Raw genomic sequence first — 20,625 nt, forward strand, 5'->3', positions numbered from 1 at the left:
ACAAGACCCATCTATATGCTGTCTACAGGAGACACATTTTAGACCCAAGGACAAATATAATTTGAAAGTGAAAGGTTGGTAAAAGATATTTCATTCAAACTACAATCAGAAAAGAACAGGAGCAGCTATACTAATATCCAACAAATTAGACTTCAAATGTAAAACAATTAAAAGAGACAAAGAAGGACACTATGTATTAATAAAAGGAACAATTCAATAAGAAGACATAACAATCATAAATATTTATGCACTGAGCCAGAGTGCTCCAAAATACATGAGGCAAACACTGACAACACTCAAAGAGAAATAGACACATCTACCTTAGTCATTGGAGACTTCAATTCCCTGCTCTTATCAATGGACAGAATGTCTACATAGAGGATCAATAAAGAAACAGAATTTGAATAATGCAATAAGTGAACTAGCTTAACAGACGTTTGCAAAACATTACACCCCACAGCAGCAGGATACACCTTTTTCTCTAGTGCTCATGGATCATTCTCAAGGACAAACCATATGCTGGGTTACAAAGCAAATCTCAATAAATTAAAAAAAATTGAAATCATATGAAACACTTTCTCAGATCATAAAGGAATAAGTTGGAAATCAATAATAGGCAGAGGACCAGGAAATTCACAAATATGTGGAGACTCAAAAACACACTCTTAAACAACCACTGGGTCAAGGAAGAAATTATAAAAGAAATCAGTAAATATCTCGAGGCAAATGAAAAGAAACGCAACGTATCAAAATTTATGGGGTGCAGCAAAGGCAGTGCTAAGAGGGAAGTTTATTGCCGTAAGTCCCTATATCAAAAAAGAAGAAAGAACAAAAACTGAGGAATTGTTCACTTGGAAGAACTAGAGAAAGAACTGCAAACTAACCCCAAGGAAGCAAAAGGAAAGAAATAACAAATATTAGAAATAAATGAAATTGAGAACATGAAAACAATCGAGAAAATCTACAAAAACAGTGGTTGGTTCTATGAGAAAATCATAAGATTGATGAACCCTTAGCAAGGTTGATAAAAATAAGAGAGAGGATGCAAATAATTAAAATCAGAAATGAAGAGGAAATATAACCACTGACCCCGCAGAAATAAAGGAGGTAATGGGAGAATACTATGAACAACTTTATGCTAATAAACTAGACAATGAGATGAAATGGACAACTTCCTAGGAAGGCATTAACAACCAACATTGACCTGAGAAAAAAATAGATGACCTCAACAAACCAATCACAAAGAAAGAAATTGAATTAGTCATTAAGAAGCTCCCCAAAAAGAAAAGTCCAGGACCAGATGGCTTCACATGTGAATTCTACCAAACATTCAAGAAAGAATTGCACCAATCTTACTCAAACTCTTCAAAAAAAAATTTAAGAGGAGGAAAGGCTACTTCACTGATTTTATGAAACCAACATCATCCTCATACCAAAGCCAGACAAAGATACTACAAGGAAAGAAAATTACAGATCAATCTCTCTAATGAATATAGATGTAAAAGTCCTCAACAAAATTCTTACAAAGCGAATCCAGCAGCACATTAAAAGAATTATATACCGCGACTAAGTAGGATTTATCCCAGGTATACAAAAGGATGGTTCAACATAAGAAAATCAATTAATGTAATACACCATATCAACAAATCAAAGCAGAAAAACATGATCATCGCTATTGAGGCAGAAAAGGCATTTGACAAAATTCAACATCTTGTTGGAAACACTTCAAAGAATAGGAATAGAAGGGAACTTCCTCAACATTATAAAGGGAATATATGAAAAACCCACAGCTAACATCATCCTCAATAGGACAAACTTTCCCCATATGATCAGGAACAAGTCAAGGATGTCCACTATCACCACTGTTATTCGACATTGTGTTGGAAGTTCTAGCCAGAGCAATTAGACCAGAAAAAGAAATACAAGGCATCAAAATTGCAAAGGAAGAAGTAAAAATCTTACTGTTTGCAGATAGTGTACTATATGTCAAAAAACCCAAAATTCCACAGCAAAACTATTGGGCTAATTAATGAGTACAGCAAAGTGGCAGGTTACAAGATCAACACTCAAAAATCTGTAGTGTTTCTATACACTAGTAATGAACAATCTGAGGGGCAAATCAAGAAAAAAATTCCATTTACAATTGCAACCAAAAGAATAAAATATTTAGGAATAAATTAACTAAGGATGCAAAAGACCTATACAAAGAAAACTAAAAGAAACTGCTAAAAGAAATCACAGAAGACCTAAATAAATGGAAGGGCATATTGTGTTCATGGATTGGAAGACTAAATGTAGTTAAGATGTCAATTCTACCTAAACTGATTCATAGATTCAATACAATCCCAATTAAAATCCCAAAAACTTTTCAGAAATAGAAAAAAACAATAATCAAATTTATCTGGAAGGGCAGGGTGCCTTGAACAGTTAAAAAACATCCTAAGAGAGAAAAATGAAGTCAGAGATCTCACACTACCTGACTTTAAGGCATATTATGAAGCTACAGTGGTCAAAACAGCAAGGTACTGGCATAAATATAGATATACTGACCAATGGAATCAAATAGAGTGTTCAGATATAGACCCTCTCATCTATGGACAATTGATCTTTGATAAGGCAGTCAAGCCAACTCACCTGGAACAGAACCATCTTTTCAATAAATGGTGCTTGGAGAACTGGATATTCACATGCAAAAGAATGAAAGAAGATCCATATCTCACACCCTATTCAGAAATTAACTCAAAATGGAACAAAGACCCAAATGCTAGATCTAAGACCATAAAACTTTTAGGAGAAAATGTAAGGAAATATCTTATAAATCTTATAATAGGAGGTAGTTTCCTAGACCTTATACCCAAACCACAAGCATTGAAAAAATAAATAAATTGGAATGTCTCAAAATTAAACACTTTTGCACATCAAAGAACTTAGTCAAGAAAGTAAAAAGACAGCCTACACAATGGGAGACAATATTTGGAAACGATATACCAGATAAGGATCTAATATCCAGAATATATAAAGAGATTGTTCAACTCAACAGCAAAAAGAAAAACAACCCAATTGAAGATGGGCAAAAGACATGAACAAACACTTCTCAGAAGAGGAAACACGTATGGCTAAAAGGCACATGAAAAGATGCTCAGCTTCCCTGGCTATTACAGAAATGCAAATCAAAACCACAATGAGATATCATCTCACACCCACCAGAACGGCCATTATCAGTTAAATAGAAAATGACAAGTGATAGTGAAGCTGTGGAGAAAGAGGCACACTTAATCACTATTGGCAGGAATGTAAAATGGTACAACTGCTGTGGAAGGCAGTTTGGCGGTTCCTCAGAAAGCCAAGTATAGATTTGCCATATGATCCGACAATACCATTGCTAGGTATCTATTCAGAGGACATGAGGGCAAGGACACAAACGGACATTTGCACACCAATGTTTATAGCAGCATTATTTACAATTGCAAAGAGATGGAAACAGTCCAAATGTCCATAAACAAGCTATGTATATATATATATATATATATGATGGAATATTATGCAACTGTAAGACAGAATAAAGTCATCAAAGCATGTAACAACATGGATGGACCTTGAGGACATTATGTTGAGTGAGATTAGCCAGAAACAAAAGGACAAATACTGTATGGTCTCACTGGTATGAGCATTAGTGAACGAATTGGAGAATTTCAGTTAAGAACAGAGGCTATCAGGAAATAGAAATAAGATAAATATTGGGTAATTGAAGCTGAAGAGATACAGATTGCACAACAGGACTGATTGTAGAAATTCAGAAATGGATAGCACAATATTCCTAATTGTAGCACCATAATGTTAGTACGCTGAATGAAGCTGAATGTGAGAATGATAGAGAGAGGAGGGCTGGGGTCACAAATGAAACCAGAAGGAAAGATAGATGATAAAGTCTGAGATGGTAAAATCTAGGAATGCTAGAGTATACAATGATAGCAACTAAATGTACAATGTTTTTGCATGAGGAAGAACAAAGGAATGTTAATATTGCAGGGTGTTGAAAATAGATGGTAATTCATATTTTAAAACTTTAACTTATGTGTGAGATTAAAGCAAAAAATGTTTATTTGATACAAAATTTTTATTTTGACTAGTGCATTTCCTAATATAACTTATATGGACAGTTTAATTGAACACTCTAAGTACATGGGATCTTGAATAGGGCATGAGATTTTATAGGTTTGTCCAGAATGATGCTCCCCAAAATCCCAGAGTGATTTGAACAGTGAATAAAAAAGCATTTGCAAAGTCCCCTTGGGGAAATAGTGAGAAAGAGAGAAAATTCAACTTCCCCATTTGGAGAATTCCTGATATTCTTGCAAGCAGTGGGGACATGACTCCCAGGGGTGTAAACCTCCCTGGCAACATGGGACAGAAATCCTAGAATGAGCTGGGACTCAGCACCAAGAGATTGAGAAAACCTTCTCGACCGAATAGGGGAAGAGAGAAGTGAGACAAAATAAAGTGTCAGTGGCTGAGAGATTTCAAACAGAGTTGAGAGGTTATCCTGGTAGTTATTCTTATGCATTTTATAGATATGGCCTTTTTTATAGTTTAAGGTGTATTAGAGAGACGAGAAGGAAGTGCCTGAAACTGTAGAGCTGTATTCCAGTAGTCATGTTTCCTGAAGATGATTGTATAATGATATTGCTTTTGTAATGTGGCTGTGTGATTGTGAAAATCTTGTGTCTGATGCTCCTTTTATGTATGGTATGGACTGATGTATAAAACATATGGATTAAAGATGGATAAATGATGGGGGGAAATGTTAAAATAAAAAAATTTATATTGGGTAGATGGAAATACTAGTGGTCAATGAGGGGGAGGGGTAAGTGATATGGTATGTGTGAGTTTTTTCTTTTTCTTTTAATTTCTTTTTTCTGGAGTGATGCATATGTTCTAAAAAATTATCATGGTGATGAAATAACATTATGTGATGACATTGTGAGCCATTGATTGTTTACCATGTATGTAATGTTTGTATGTTAAAAATGTGTGTGCTTGTACATTGTTTTATCAATAAAAATTTTAAAAAAACAAAACAGAAGTTCTAGATCTGTGACCTCCATCTCAGGTTCCACTCCCTAACACGAATGAAGTCCTAACCTCCAGCCCCAGAAATGAAAGATGGCTTCAGGGTCCCAAAGAATTATAAGGTATAAAGGGCATGCTATCTGTCTGCAGATTATCTGTACATGTTCTTTATGCTCAATGCTGGCCCTTCAGAGGTTCATGTATGGGCTTCAGAACCCCTGGATTTGTGTGCAGAACTCTAGGTAAGCTGCTTAAGTGCATTTTCCTGGAAAGGGAGTTTGGAATTTCTGACCAGATTTTCATAAGGACCTACATACCCTCAAAGTTAAGAAGTACTGAAGTAGACTTGCTTTAATGGTCCTTCTGGGTTAATTACTTAAACATCTCAAGTATAAGAGGAGAAAGGTAGGGGCAGTAATGACATCTATGTTTTGAGTTCTAATGTCCCTTTTCATAGCTTAGCAAGTTGTGAGCCACCCTGGGCACTGTTTTCCTCCCTGATGACAGTGAGGGTTGACCAGATGGCCCCAGGCATTTCTTATACTGCTTGGCTGAAGAGTTCATCACAGAGATAGAAGAGAATTGATGCAAATAAACATGGGTTTTTTTTTGTACTTTTTTTTAAAAGGTGGTCCTGGCAAAAGTCATTCTGTGTCTCATCTCTGAATCTCTCTCTTTTAACCACCAGGACACAAGCCTTCTAAAGAATACCGGTTATAGGTCTACAGGTCACTAAAAAAGAGAAAATGACAATCAGATGGTTTCTTGATGCTAGATACAGGAAAACACTATGATAGTCTCACACTACTACAAGGTGCTTACATATCATATATTTACGTGACATTTATTTAGTATTTACATGATGTATTCCCAAATGGAGGAAGCGGGAGAAAACTACATTGGACAATTTGCACATGGGCACATAAACCTATAAATCATTTGAGATGGGGACATTTATATATACTCAAGGGGATGTTTACTATATTGTGCCTACTGTCAGAAATAAAGAAGAGGAAACCAAATGTTTGGAAAGGTCAGGCTTTATTTTCTGTCTGGTGATCAGCGACTGAGAACTGCTAATGCCTAAAATTGGAAGGCAGAAAACTAGGGTGGGAGGTGGATGGAAGAGAGCTCAATGTGGCCACTTGCTCATGCCCCAAGTATTTAAATCTTCTGCTCTTAATTCACAGGGCCAGACTGTGAATAATTATATTAAGGAAGTGGGTGGGGTCATCACAGAGCTACAAAATGTCACCCTTGGGGGGCCTCACCAGAGACTGGTGGGAATTCTGGAGCACTGGTAATAGTGATCAAAGGGTCTATGTATTTAAAATGCATGCACAAAGGATGAGCCCAGAAATTATTTGCCTGCCAACTTAACTTCTCTACCTGGAACAAATTATCCAAAAATCAATTTGCAAACACCTTTGAGATAACAAGGTCTTGAGTAATAACCTCTGTGGCTTTGTAAAGAAAAGCTTCTAGCTTGACTAATCTGCTTAATTTCCTTCTCTGACCAAATGGCAGGCTATAATAGAGGCAATCTGAAGTTGTCCCTTAAGATTTGCTTTGAGTCACACTGAGAAAATATTGCCCATCTCTGTTTTATAGCAATTACTCTGTTTCTGGAGAATCTTTGTAGCTAGATAATTAATTAGAAGGAAAACACTGCATAAGTGTCCTCTTATCCTCAGTCTTAAAGCCCTCATCTGAGTTCCAAACTGAAACTCCAACCTGCCTTTGTCTACCCATATAGCCCAGAAACCTGCCAAGAGCAATATATCCTTGGATAAATCCATCTTTTACTCCAACCCCAAATGTCTCTATCCTACCACTTCCCGGTTCTATTCCAAAAAACATGAACCTGCTCACTCCCCTTGACAGATAATCCCATTCCTGACAGTTGGTCTTAAGAAAATATGAGCAGGAAGGACTAGCATCATTTGCTCTAGGATGTTCATTGCAGCATTATTTACAATAACAGAATTTGAAACAACTCAGTTTGTTCAACAATTGAAGAATAGTTAGTGCAATTACCTGATGGATTGTTCTGTAGATACTATATAGCAGTGATGAAGACCATGAGGTATTTGAACAAAGTCCTTATGATGTATTAAATGACCAGCTATACAAGTGTACAGTGGATTTGTGTTACTGTTAGAAATACATGGAAAAGATGTAAGTGTAATAAAACAAGCACGATTTTATCAGGCAGTGAGGAATGGGACACATTTTATCTTCTTTAATACTCCACTGTTATTTTTGTTACAAATAAAAATAATACATCTAGTTCATGTTTGGTTTTTAAATGGGTATCAAGAATCAAAGAGGTTTCCATGCAGAGAGCTGTCCTGGAAAAGCATGCAGACTTGTGTTTTATCCTGCCTTACCTGCCCTATGACCTTGGTTGGATTCCCAGACCACTCAGATTACCAGTTTTTTATCCATTGAAATGGCAGTGATGGGGATTCAATGGTGGCTCAGAGGCAGAATTCTTACCTGCCATGCCCAAGACCTGGGTTTGGTTCCCAGTGCCTGCCCATGTCAAAAAAAAAAAAAAATGGCAGTGATAATATTGTCCTGAGAATTCAATAAAATAATACATGTGGTAGCTCCTGGTAATTAAGATGCACAAAATGTTAATTTCTGTGGCTCTGCCTAAGGATTGCTAGAAAGAGGCTGCCATAAATGCCTGTTGAACTTCTAGTCAATTTAGCTGAAGATACAAAATGTAATAGAAGGAGGTGGGAACACAACAGAAACAAAGTTGACTCAGCATGAGTTTTCCTTTGGCCCTTGATTCCCACTGGGTGCATAATAGTCAGTGACACTCTGCCTACTGGAGGAACCTGACACAGTTGAGGAAGAAGCCAGATTCTTGCTGTGCCATCATCCTTTTTTTCTTAGGCTTATATCACCATTTTGGGAAAACTTCTGATGATCTCTGTGCTCCTCCGTATGAAATGTCTATAAAGTTTAGACTCCCCTGGGGTTTGAACCCAGCTCAACTTGTGTAAAGTCAGGTCCTCATCTGAGGATAGAAAACTAATAATTAACCCAGGCAGCTTTCTGGTGTTCTGGAAAAACCATTTTCTCACAATTTCCTTCTTTCCTTCCTTTCTGCAAATGGAGGGGCCATGGTGGGTGTTGAATAGTTATTGAAGAAATACTTATTCAGGCCTTTGCATACAAAAACTTGAAAATTAAACTCAGGCATGAATGAGGTTAAGATAAGGGATTTTTGCTAATTCATTTGGCTATGTTTGAAATTCTATCCCTTGTCGCCTTATGCTTGAATTCTGCCCTGTTAACCAATTGGGTCTGATGGTCCTTTGCCGATTGCTTGCCTTTCAGAGCCTCCCACGCCTATCGCCCCCCCAGAGCTGCTGGCAGTGGGAGCCACCTACTTGTGGATCAAGCCAAATGCCAACTCCATCATCGGAGACGGCCCCATCATCCTGAAGGAGGTGGAATACCGCACCACCACAGGGACCTGGGCAGAGACCCACATAGTTGACTCTCCCAACTATAAACTGTGGCACCTGGACCCCGATGTGGAGTACGAGATCCGCGTGCTCCTCACACGACCAGGTGAGGGAGGCACAGGACCACCAGGGCCTCCCCTCACCACCAGGACCAAGTGTGCAGGTAAGAGCTTTCTTCCAGACTCCATTCTGAGAGGCTTGGCAGTTGCTGTGAGTGATCCTTGTCTTGACTTTCTGTGACCAAAATATCTTTGATGTGAGTGTGCTTTCTGTGTTGAGAGAAAGAGGCTAGGATTTTGGTTTTGCTTTTGAAGTCATCCTGGCTCTGGCTGAATCTCTGGGGACAGCTGAGTTCTGATTGTGACTCTAAGAGCCTCCTGGTTCTTGCTGTATGCCCTTGAGAGTTTCCTGGCACTGGCAGTCCCCTGAGGGCTCCTGGCTCTGTGTCCCTGAGGGCTCCTGGCACTGACTGTGTCTCCTGAAGGCATCACTTGGACTATATACATGAAAGGTTCTGGTTCCATTGGTATCCCTAAGTTATTTTTGGTATCCCTGGGCTGGGCCTGTGACCCACATGAGTCCGTGGTTCTGACTATTTCCCTAAGAGTTTCTGGTACTAATTCTGTCTCTGAAGGGCTCCTAGTGCCAACCACATTTCAAATGCCTCTTGGCTCTGATAGTATCTCTAAATGGATTCCTGGCTCTGTATCCCCTGGGGATCTCCTGGCTGGTAAGAGTCTGCTGGTTTGAACTGTGCCTGAGAAGGTCCTCTGGATTCGACTATATCCCTGGGGGCTCCTGGCTCAGTGTTCCTTTGTGGGGCTCTGGCTCCAACTACTTCTCAGAGGGTCCTGGACCACACTAAGAGTGTGCTGGCTGAGACTTTGTCTCAGAGGGTTCTTTGGATCCAACTGTGTCCCTGAGAGCTCTTGGCTTATACTGTGTTCCTAATAAGGGGCTGTTAGCTGGGACTGAGTCTCTGACTCTAGCCCTGAGACGTGCTTGGCTCTGAATGCAACTCAAAAAAATTGAAATATCCTACTGTTGAATTTTTTCAGACTGCTTTATTTATATAATCTTATCTTTTCCCTCTAAATAACCATTTGGTATAAGTGTTTTTATCTCATATGTACATGAGGCAACCAGAATCTCAACATTTTTAACTTTTTGCCCAACGCTGTAGAATTGGCCAATGGCAGAGTCAGGATCTGCATCCAGGTTTTCTGACTCCACTGCTCTTGAGTTTTGGTCACACCACAGTAAATGAAGACAGATAAAGAGAGACACAAATGCCAGCAGTGGGGTATGCAGAGTTGTGGGTCTTCCAGCGGGGACTCGGGAAGTGGGAAGCATGAATCCTTGCCATTTGAGGGAAAAGGAGTCACTGACAGCATCTGGCTGGTGTCGGAGGGAACCAATCATGATCACCATGGAACAAAAAGCAAGATAAAATGCAGTCAGTTCTGCTATAACACAATGTACATGTCCCTAAAACTTACCACGCTATGCAAAGTTATGCAATAAAGAACACAGAGCTTCAGGAAAAAATAGACTTGGGGCACCACATTCAAATGCTTCATCAGTGACACACACAAGAAATAAGGTCCTAGTAAAAATGGTAGCCCAGTTTTATAGATGATCTGCCTGAGAAATGCATAAATACTACAATGAATGTGGTGCTTTTTGAAAAAGACCTGTGCCTGCAATGACAAGAGGGCAGCCAGAAGGGTTCCAGTCTGGGAATTACTTTGAAGTGGTAGGAGGTGGGTTGTTGGAAATTAGTGGAAAATTGTCGCACCAGATACAGACGGGTGTGGCTCTACACCCACAATGAGCAGGTGGATGTTTGAGAGGTGCTATATTTGGTATAGTCCAACCCTGGCTCAGTTAAGCTGGGTGCAGTTTTCTGGTTCACCTCATGTTTCTCACATATGAGCTCATACATAAGGAATTCATATGGTACTCGTAATTGCTCCCTAATAAATCAATCATTTGGTAGTAGATCCACATTTTCAAAGCCATGTTATTCCGGTACTGACAGTAGCAGTTCTTCAGCATCTCAGTGGGGTATCTCAGCAGTAAGTAATCCAAGGACAGTTAGTATTCCCGTGGCTTGGGAATATTCTGTAGAAGGTTATTGGACAACTTAAGCAGAGATGCCATTTTCTTGATTATTTTCAAAAACGAGCCTTCAGTAAAATTCCTCACTGAAAGCTGATTATGAAACTTACTGTCTTAAAAGGACATGGGATATGTTATTAAACCGGGTAATACTTTATCTCAGCTTTGCAATGCAATGTTCATCCATAAAAATAATTGATTTGCTCCTGCTGATGAGACATCTCTCTTTACACAGGGTAAATGTGAGCTTTTCTAGGGTTTTTGGTCTTTATAAATGATAGTCAAAGTGCTTTAGCAGTCCCTATAGACTTATTTACTGATGATTATATAATACATTTTGAAATTCAATCGCAAGATGATCATCCCAATAAAAATTTACAATCTATTACAAACTGTTGCCATGACTGTGTAATGGATTTTACATGTAGAAAATGCAATTGTCTGACTATCACTATAAAAATTATGAGTTGAAATGTTGTTTGTGGTTTTATGTTTCAAAAAATGCTGGTGTTTAAGTTGTTGCTGAAATTGTGAATAACCCATATTTTTTAAAAACATGTTATGAGAAAGATACTCTTCTTTCCCACTTGCCTCTGATGGTATCATGTTCTTTGCCTCATAATTAGCTTTTAAGACAATGCCAAGGCTGATATCCATTGGTAGATGTTGTTTATTGGGGTTGGTATTCTGAGTTTTTTTCCCCTTTCCCTATTCTATTATTAATTGCACTGGGAAAGCATTCATTATTTTACAAAACAGGAAAAGAGAGATTGTGCATCATGGAAGATATAATTTCTGCCCAGAGGAATATAGTCTTGGTTAAGATTCCAACAAAACAGCAAAAAATGTTAGAACTAAAGTAGAATATTTCAGAGCATACTTCATGAAGAAAAGCAGGGTTGGTGTGGAAGGTGCAATGCTCTAAGAATAATCTAGAGTAGTGATTCTTGAAAGTTGGTATCTGGAGGGGCTGTATCAGCATCACCTGTGAACTGAACCAGAAACTGTAGATGTGAGGTCTCACAATCCATGCTTTAACAAGCCTTCTAGGTGGTACTGATGCATGCCCAAGTTTAAGAACCACTGACAGACTATGACACACTAACATGCCCATTATATTGCTTGACCCATTAGGCAGCTCTCAGAGTTAGAGGGAAGGAAAATATTTTCTCTATTCTGCAGTAGGAAAACTGAAGTTTAAAATCATCTGACCCAGGTCACGGTATTTAAGTGCTTTTATAGCCAAGTCTCTTGAACCAAGGAGCTTTCCATCATACAAACTGATGGAATTTTCAGCCTTGGAAACATCCTCCGCTTGCAAGTATCCTTTTAGGGTTGGGATTTGGTGCTAGCTAGGAAGACCAGTTGATGATGGGAGGTGTTTTGCATTGCTGTTTCAGTCCTTTTCATCAAACATTTATTTAATTCCTTCTTCATGGCAGACTCCATGCTAGGCTGGTGGCAGAGGCTGGACAGTGAAGACATACCAGGAACAGGCCAACACTCGATGGCAATAAACTGTAAGCTTGAGGGTAGCTGGAGATCATGGGGGCCAATTCTGCAGGGACAGGTTGGCATGCACTCCTGTTCTGCCAGATCTGACAGACTGCTGTGTGACCAATCCTTGGGGCATTGGGAGAAGGGTCCACCCTCCAAGGGGGGAGATTTTCAAGTGTTTGACTAGGGACCCGCATGTAGCCAAATAGGATGGAATTCAGAGGAAGGTGCCTGCTGTCAGGAGCCTGGGAATGTGGAGATGAGTGGAGAGACACAAAGGGGGGCATTCCGGGCTTCTGGTTTAGATGGCTGGGAGGTGAATGGTGATAGCATTTTGGGAGATGGGAAATACAAAAGGAAGGAACAGGTTTAGGAGCAAGGGAATGAGTTCAGGTGTAAACAGGTTGTGTTTGAGGTGAAGGTGCCACAGTGGGCAATAAGGATATGTCAGTCTGGAGCTCAGGAGAGCAGCTAATCACATCTTCCTTTTCTATGAGAACTGTGTGGGATACACTTGGATTCTTAGGATCAGAGGCTTCTTAGTATTCATGAAAGCGATGGAATTCTCTTACTTCATGCTATTCTCTTGAGATACCCCATTCATTTGTTTTTTCTTTTCATTCATCATTTTGTTCCTTTTCCTCAGTTTAATCATTCACCATCCTTTCTGAGACACTGGCCTGGGCAGCAAATGTGATAATGTATGTAAAAATCCTTTGAAAGCTCATGGTGCTGTTTAGATGTCTGTAGTAAAACTGTCACTCTTTGTTGCTGCTAATATTATGGATGTTATTATTAATCATTTAACAAAGCAGGAAGTCTTATGTTTTCCATTTCTCTGGTCTGCTGTCATTTGGAAGGGTGAGCCTTATTCTTTTTCTTCATCAGCCCAGGGGAAATACCATTTCTAGAACAGGATGATTTTTACTGTGGTCTGGACTTTTAGAGACCCCAGGTCAATGGCTTTGAGAATGGACATGGAGGTCAGTAACCAGAGAAGGCAGATGTGGAGATGATGAGAGGTGAGGATACCACACTGGTAAAACTCAGTCTAGCTTCTCTTATGCAGGTACCACTTTTAATGGTCTGGGCATATGTTTGCTGATGTCTTAAAAATAGCATCCTGCATCAGACAGAAGCAGTGTCCCCTTCTGGGACCCCAGCTCTGTTCTCCATATAAAGCATGCATATGGCATCTAGTTTTGCTCTTGGGAGTACATTCCTTCTCATCTCAAAAACAGCCTTCAGCAACCTCAAGTTCCCTTTGATGCTCCAGAACCTCTTTCCTTCGTCTCAAAGGCCCTGTTTGAGTGAGACTCCAGCTAACTGCCTTCACATCTTAGTTATGGAATCACAAGCAACAATCCAGCAAGCCAAGTGATCAAAATTCCCTATCGATTGCTGACTCTTGTAAATCAAAGGACCCTTGCCTGGAACCCCACTTCATCGTGGACTCAGAGTTCCTACTCTCCAAGTGAAAGGGACTTCGCATGGCCCAGCGGCATGGCACATACTGCTGATTTGGAGTGCTTTGTTCCCGCTTCCTCCACCTGAGGGTTGGTTGCTTGTTATATTTTCTTTACATATCTATGGATTTCGACTTGAAGCGATGTGTGTATAACTCTCTCTTTTCTCCAAGGGGATGGAAAAGAGAAATTCAAATTGCTGGGCTCGATGAACAAGAATAGCTGTTAAAATTTAATGTAAGGAACAAGGGATTTACTGGTTTGTATCTTGGGCTCAGTGCCTGATACCCAAATAACTGTGGCTCTGTTACTTTACCTCTCTGTGCCTCAGTTTCTTTTCTCCCATTTAATGGAGAATACAATACATTGTTTTGTCGTGAAGCTTCAGTGATCTTCATGACATTATATGCCTAGCAGATAACCCAGAAAATACGAGCCCCTTAATGAATGCTCTTTAGAAATAAATGTGAGGTCTGAGAAGAGAGTGTCAGAACCGTACACTGATTTCCTTCACTTTGGCACGATGGAGTATATTTGAAAAGGATTTCTGTATCTGCTACTCTTTCTGCTTCCTCATAGAGCAATGCTTTAGCACAGAGGCTCTGCTCACTGCAGGGGAGGTAGGAAATGTGGGGTGCTGTGCTGGTATCTTGATGTCCTTGGTGTGCATCTTCAGGGCCCAGTGGTGACTGTGATGGCACCTGGTGAGTGGGGGGCAGATGGGAATTGTCCCTTTCCTAATTCTGTCTCTAGGGCTGAGTAGGAGAGAGAGGTGTGTGTTGTCTCTCTCTGTGGAGGCCAAGGCTGGTGAGAATGAGACCTTGCCAGTGCAGAGCCAGCAGTGAGGGGAGCCCTGACCTCTGAATGAGCCCCTCAGGTGGCCTCTGTGTTCTCTGGGGGGTTAGTGAGATCTGAAAACAAGGGTCTTTCAGTCTAGCTTGCAGTTGGGACAAAGGAGATGGATAGAAAGACTGAAAGACGTAATTGAGGGGCTGGAAAATAGAGCAAGTCACCTAACCAGCCTCATGAGCCTTTCCTTCATTTTCTAAGCCTCAGATGCACTATCTGTAGAATGGAGGCAGCATGATTTGGGCTGACTCTTAGGCTCTTAAATTAGAAGTAAATAAACTTCCTTCTGGGCAAGGTGGGGCTATGAGCACAGATCTCCACCCCCCATCTCTGCCCTGCCATAACCCTCATGGGATGACCCATAAGTCTTAAGGAAACATGGCAATATGAAGAAATCTACTTTGGATTGAAGCAAAACAGTCAATGGACCCTAAAAACCAACGGTGCAGTCTTCAGCCTTGTGGGACAGCAGAGGAGGGGAGTCTCCCGTACATTCTACTTGATGTTCGAAGAGACAATTTTTGCTAGTGTTGTGCAGGTGGATCCAGGTCAGAGGCAACCACAGAGGACAAGACTTGCATCCACCCTTCCTCAAAGAGATAGGGGTGAGAGGGTGAAGAAGGGAAAGCGTGCTCGCTGCTGTACTCTGTCCTGGAGCCTCTGGGTGGTCTAAGAAGTGGCTGCAGATGAACAGGCACTGCTGGGACCTGAGATGCCCATCTCCTCTTCTGTCACGTAACTCCCTTCCCCAATCCATACAAGTGCTTTCCTTGGAATTACCCTTACTTGGCTTGGGAAGGGGAAGGAGAAAAGCCCTCTCCCCTTATGCCTACAATTCACAACTTCAGGAACTTTGTCCTTCTAACCCATGGTCTACTTGTTCTATGGGCTATCATGGCATTGGGAGTGAGAGGAAAGGAGCCAGCTGGGTACGTCTTAGTAGTTTAGGAAGCGACATTGAGAAGCACCTTAATTGCTCTGTATAGAATGTGACAGCACTCATCACTTACTCTTCTTGCTTTGTACCCTTAAGTAAAATTCTAAAAAGATAAGAAAACTGCCATTAAGCGTATGTTACACTTAGATTTGTCTGCTAGGCTATGCTCCCTGGAGAGCTAGGTCCTCCTGGAAGGGAAAGTCAAATAGCAAATCTACAACATGCCCTGGTAAATATTCCTACCCAATCTCTCCCAACTTTGCAAGTTGAGAATTGAAGAAAAGGCAAGGCATGGAGAGAGGTGAATGATGATAATGGTGTATTAGTTTTCTGTGACTACCATAACAAAATGCCATCAACTTAGTGGCTTATACATACAAATTGATTATTTTACAGTTCTGGAGATGAGAAGACCTGACTGTGTCTTGCTGTTCCTTAGACTCCAGGAACAAATCTATTTCCTTGTCTTTCTTCAGCTTAAGGGTTGCTTACATTCCTTGGCTTTTGCTCCCTTCCTCCTTCTTCATAGCCAACAATAACAGATTGAATCCTTCTCAGATCAGATCACCCTGAACATCTTCCATTGACACATTTCTTTCTCTGACTTTCCTGCTTCCATTGTTCATATTTAAGGACATTTATGATTATACTGAGTCCATCTGAATAATCCAGGATAATATTCCCATCTCAGGGTCAGCTGATTAGGAACCTTAATTCCATCTACTAACTTAATTCCTCTTTGACATGTGTAACTTAACATATGCACAGGTTCCAGGGATCAGAAGGTGGATACCTTGGGGGCCAATCTTCTATCCACCACAGATGGCTAAGGTATCAGGCTGTAGCACATGTTGTGTGCGCTATTTTTATTATTTGTTTGATTATCAAGAAGGTCTTTGATAATCAAACTATATTTGATGTATATAAAATATATCAATTATATTTTAAAAGATATTCCCTAGATATATTAAAAGTAGAGGTCAATCATCACTCCTGTACCATAAACATTTTTGATAACAACACAAAGAAAACAAATGATTGTAGTAATGGAGATAGTGGCTCCATGATTTGAGTGTCTGCTATATGTAAGGCCTATTGCTGAGCTTGTTTTGGTATTTTTATTTCCAATCCTTGCAACAGGTTTGTGGGGTGGGTTAATTTCCTCTGCTTACTATCTGGGAGGTAAAAGACTAACCTGTGGCCACACAGTTGCCCAAGTGGCCCATCTAGGATTTTAACATTTAACATACAGCTACGAAGTCCAAACTATTTCTGTATGACCTGTGGCATCCAGCATTATCCCACATTAATGCACCGTGACCAAGTTGAGTTTACTCCAAGAATGCACTAATGAAAAATGTGAATATTAGAAAATTTATTGATATAACGTCTCATATCTGTAAATCAAGGGATAAAAACCATCTGATAACCTCAAGAGAGGCTAAAAGGGGCGGGCCGCGGTGGCTCAGCGGGCAAAGTGCTTGCCTGCTATGCCGGAGGACCTCGGTTCGATTCCCGGCCCCAGCCCATGTAACAAAAACGGAGAAACAGAATACAATAAAAACAAGAAAATGTTTAAAAATGTTTCCCTTTCTTCCTTCCTTCCTTCCTTCTATCCTTCCTTCCTTCTCTCTGTCTTTCCTTTAAAAAAAAAAAAAAAAAAAAAAAAAAAAAAAGAGAGGCTAAAAGTAATTTGATAAAATTCAGCCCTCATTGCTGGTCAGAATTCTTAGTAAGTTCAGAATGGAAAGGCACTTTTTTATTTCTAGCAGAAAATGTTCTTATAGCCCCAAAGCCTAAGAGAATAAATGTGAAAAACAAACAAAAACACTATTAGAACTACTAAAAGACTTCAGTACTATGGTCAGACACAAAGCAAATAAAAATCAATAGCCATATCCCAGTAATAACCATTATAAAAACATAATAAACGGTATCCTTTTCCCAAGTGCAATTAAAATATAAATACTTAGGAGTAAAAGAAGGCATGATGTGCAGAATCTATATGAAAATACACATACCTCTAATACTTTATTGGGAATGATAAAACAAGAACTGAATAAATGGAGAGCGAGATCATGTTCTCGGATAAACAATTCAATACTGTGATGCGTCAGTTTTCCTTAAATTAATTTATGGGTTTGATACAATTGCAATCAGGCTCCTGATGAGATTCTTTCTGGAATTTGACAAAGAGATTTCAAAACTCATTTGAAAGAACATAGACAAGAAAGCATGCAAGAACACTTGGAAAAAGAGGGAGAGAATTTCACTATGAGATAGCAATATTTATTATAGCTATAACAAGTAGAGCCCAGGAAAGAATCCAATATATGGTGAAACTGGCCTTTAAAATTTATATCAATGGAGAATTGCTTAGCAAATACCAAGTGTGTAATTTGTAATGATTTGGAAAAAATAATATTCCATATCGTGAATATCTACCATGATATACTAAATAGTCTGGATGGATTAGGGATTTAAATTTTAAAAAGCAAGAACTGAAATGAAACAAAATATTGTTCTTTTATTGAGAAACATTTTCAGTTCATTAAAAGGAAACATCATTGAAGCCCCAAATGAGGCCCCAAATTTCACTATATAAAGAGAGAAAACAAAGGAGGAGAATAAAAATTTATGCAGCATTAACAAAATTCAGCAAACAAATGAGCAAATAGTGTGAGGAAACATGACGAAAGTGAGGAAAAAGGAGGTAATATCCTCACACATGAAGATTCTGACGTCAATAAAAATGCAATCACAATAGAAACAAAAGCTGAAAGGTATAAACGAGTAATTGCCAATTGAAATATGAATGACAAAAATCACATCAAAATGTCCAGTGTCACAAATACAAGTTAAAGCAATAAGACATCATTTTTATCTATCAGATTGCCAAAATATAAATTTTTAAATTGATGGTAACAAGCATTGGCAAGGAGGAACAAAACACCCTCTTAGGGCATTACTGCAAGTGGGTTAGCTGGCACGGCCTACTTCCAAGGCAATTTTCTTAATTTTTGTTCTAAGAAAATAATCAGAGCTGCTCAGAAAGGCTTTTATACAGAGGTCATCACTGCATTATTTATGAGGGCAAAAACTTGGAAACCACTTAATGTGCCAACAATAGGGGAGCAGTTAAATAAATTTTTGGCATGTACACAGTGAAATTCTATGCCAGTGTTATAAACCTTTTTTTTTTCACAGAATAATGTCGTGGGTTGATGTTCAGTCAATAATAAGTTGTGCAATTCAGATAATAAGTTTTATATGCATATATGTATATATATATATATATATATATATATATATATATATATATATATATACAGCTTTGGTTTGCTAAATGCAGCCAAAATGCAATATACTAGAAATGGAATGGCCTTTATAAAGGGAATTTATTAAGTTGCAAGTTTATAGTTCTAAGACTATAAAAATGTCTAAACTAAGGCATCCAAGGAAACATACCTTGGCTCAAGTGAGGCCAATGGTCTGGAGCAGCTGTGTCAGCTAGGAAGACATGTGGCTGAAGTCTGTAGCTTTCTCTCCTGGCTTCTTGTTTCATAAGGCTCCCCGGGAGTGTTTTCTTTCTGCATCTCCAAAGGTCTCTGGCTGTGTGGGCTCTGAAGCTTTTTCCAAAATGGATCCCGCTGAAAGGACTCCAGTAAGCAATCCCACCTTGAATGGGTGGAGACACATCTCCATGGAAACCACCTGGTCAACAGGTCCTACCTAATTGTGGGATCACATCTCCATGGAAACAATTTAGCCGAAAAGATCCTACTCAGTAATATTGAAACAGGATTAAAGGACATGGCTTTTCTGGGATACACAACAGTTTCAAATTGGCATATATATATATGTGTGTGTATATATATACACACACATATATATATATATATTGCATATATATATATTATATTTTATATATATATATATATATATATAAATATCAGCTTACAAAACTGTATGTGTAATTGCTATCCCAATTTTCTGAAATAAATGTCAGGCCCGGGTTATAGAGTTAGAGAGCTATGATGTATTAGCCAGAACTTCATAACCCATTCCAGATTCTGTACAACATCTGAGCTATCTCAAAATGTCTAGGGATTCCCAAAGGAGGACATGTGGCCCCTGTTCCCTGCCTGCCCTGAATCTGGAACTTCATGCTGTTTCTCCTGGCTGTCTTAATGTAGATCAAATGTGGGACACACACCCAAGCTACATGACTCCTGGCTGCTTCTTACAGGAGAACTTCTCTTGACGATTGGTCAGGCATGGGAGCCCATTGCAACCAATTCAAAATCCCTCCTCAGACACGCTAGCTCTTGAAAGCCCTTTCAGTGGACCAAGATTTTTTTCACCCCTTTCTCTTCTACCCTCACCTTATTGCCCACGGAGCCTACCATGTTGTCTTATTCCATTTCCACTGTGGTTCAGCTTTCCCTAGCTCCAGGCCCATCTTTGCATCCTTTTGCATTGAGATAGAATGTTAAAGGGGTGGGTCAAAAGTGATGGGCAGCTAATGCTAACATTAAAACCTTTCTTTAAATAGGAACTACCCTCCTTTATGCAAACATTTTTTGATCTACCTTCGCTCACAAGCATGCACAGACAGATGCATACCATATGCACGTGTGCACACATACATGTATTTATATTTAGGTAATGTTAGTGAGGATCACTGTCAATGCTTTCTGTTTTGTTGTGTGTTATAAAATTAATACAATTTAAAAGTAGTGTTCTTCATTACTCAAATACATGTGAAAGATCTTTTTATGTTGTAAAGCACTCCATATAAATGCAAGTGGTTATTTCAATGACATTCTTGCAATGTGTAGAAATAGTTCCATATTTGCTGAGCCCTGCAATGCAAGCCAAACATTGGGCTCTATGTACAGATGGAATAAGGGACAATCAGGTGAGGGTTTTGACATCGGACCTATCTGAATTTGAAGCCATGTTTTGTCATCAGGATGTTGGACAGCCTAGGACGATTTGCTTGACTTCTGAACTGGTTTCCCTATCTTAAATGGGAATAATTACTACCTATCTCATTGGATAGAAATACAGGTTATTATGCTGACTCATGGTCTGTGAAGCTTACTTCACTGCATCTACCTGTAGCCCCATGAGGTAGGTGCTATGATTGTCCCTACTTCTAGGTCCTAGAGAATTACATACAAGTCACACAGTTGAG

At 39.4% G+C, this 20,625-nt stretch overlaps 1 protein-coding gene and 1 long non-coding RNA gene across 11 annotated transcripts in view; one reads left to right on the plus strand and one right to left on the minus strand.

Moving 5' to 3' along the window:
• The window catches only part of PTPRT (protein tyrosine phosphatase receptor type T), a 1,205,819-nt gene that overhangs the window by 634,551 nt on the left and 550,643 nt on the right, over positions 1-20,625 (plus strand). For all 10 annotated transcript variants that reach the window (XM_077168216.1, XM_077168229.1, XM_077168210.1 and 7 more), the window contains one exon: positions 8,425-8,718. In XM_077168216.1, the coding sequence (XP_077024331.1) occupies positions 8,425-8,718 (294 nt within the window). The remainder of the gene's footprint in view (positions 1-8,424; positions 8,719-20,625) is intronic.
• Positions 9,352-19,107, minus strand: LOC143690587 (uncharacterized). Its single transcript, XR_013179158.1, has 3 exons — positions 18,894-19,107; positions 17,447-17,604; positions 9,352-9,953 (listed from the first exon to the last, which is right to left on the minus strand). It is a non-coding gene; the product is annotated as an uncharacterized LOC143690587 (long non-coding RNA).

This window comes from Tamandua tetradactyla, chromosome 1 (assembly GCF_023851605.1).
Source record: "Tamandua tetradactyla isolate mTamTet1 chromosome 1, mTamTet1.pri, whole genome shotgun sequence".
Classification (NCBI taxonomy): domain Eukaryota; kingdom Metazoa; phylum Chordata; class Mammalia; order Pilosa; family Myrmecophagidae; genus Tamandua; species Tamandua tetradactyla.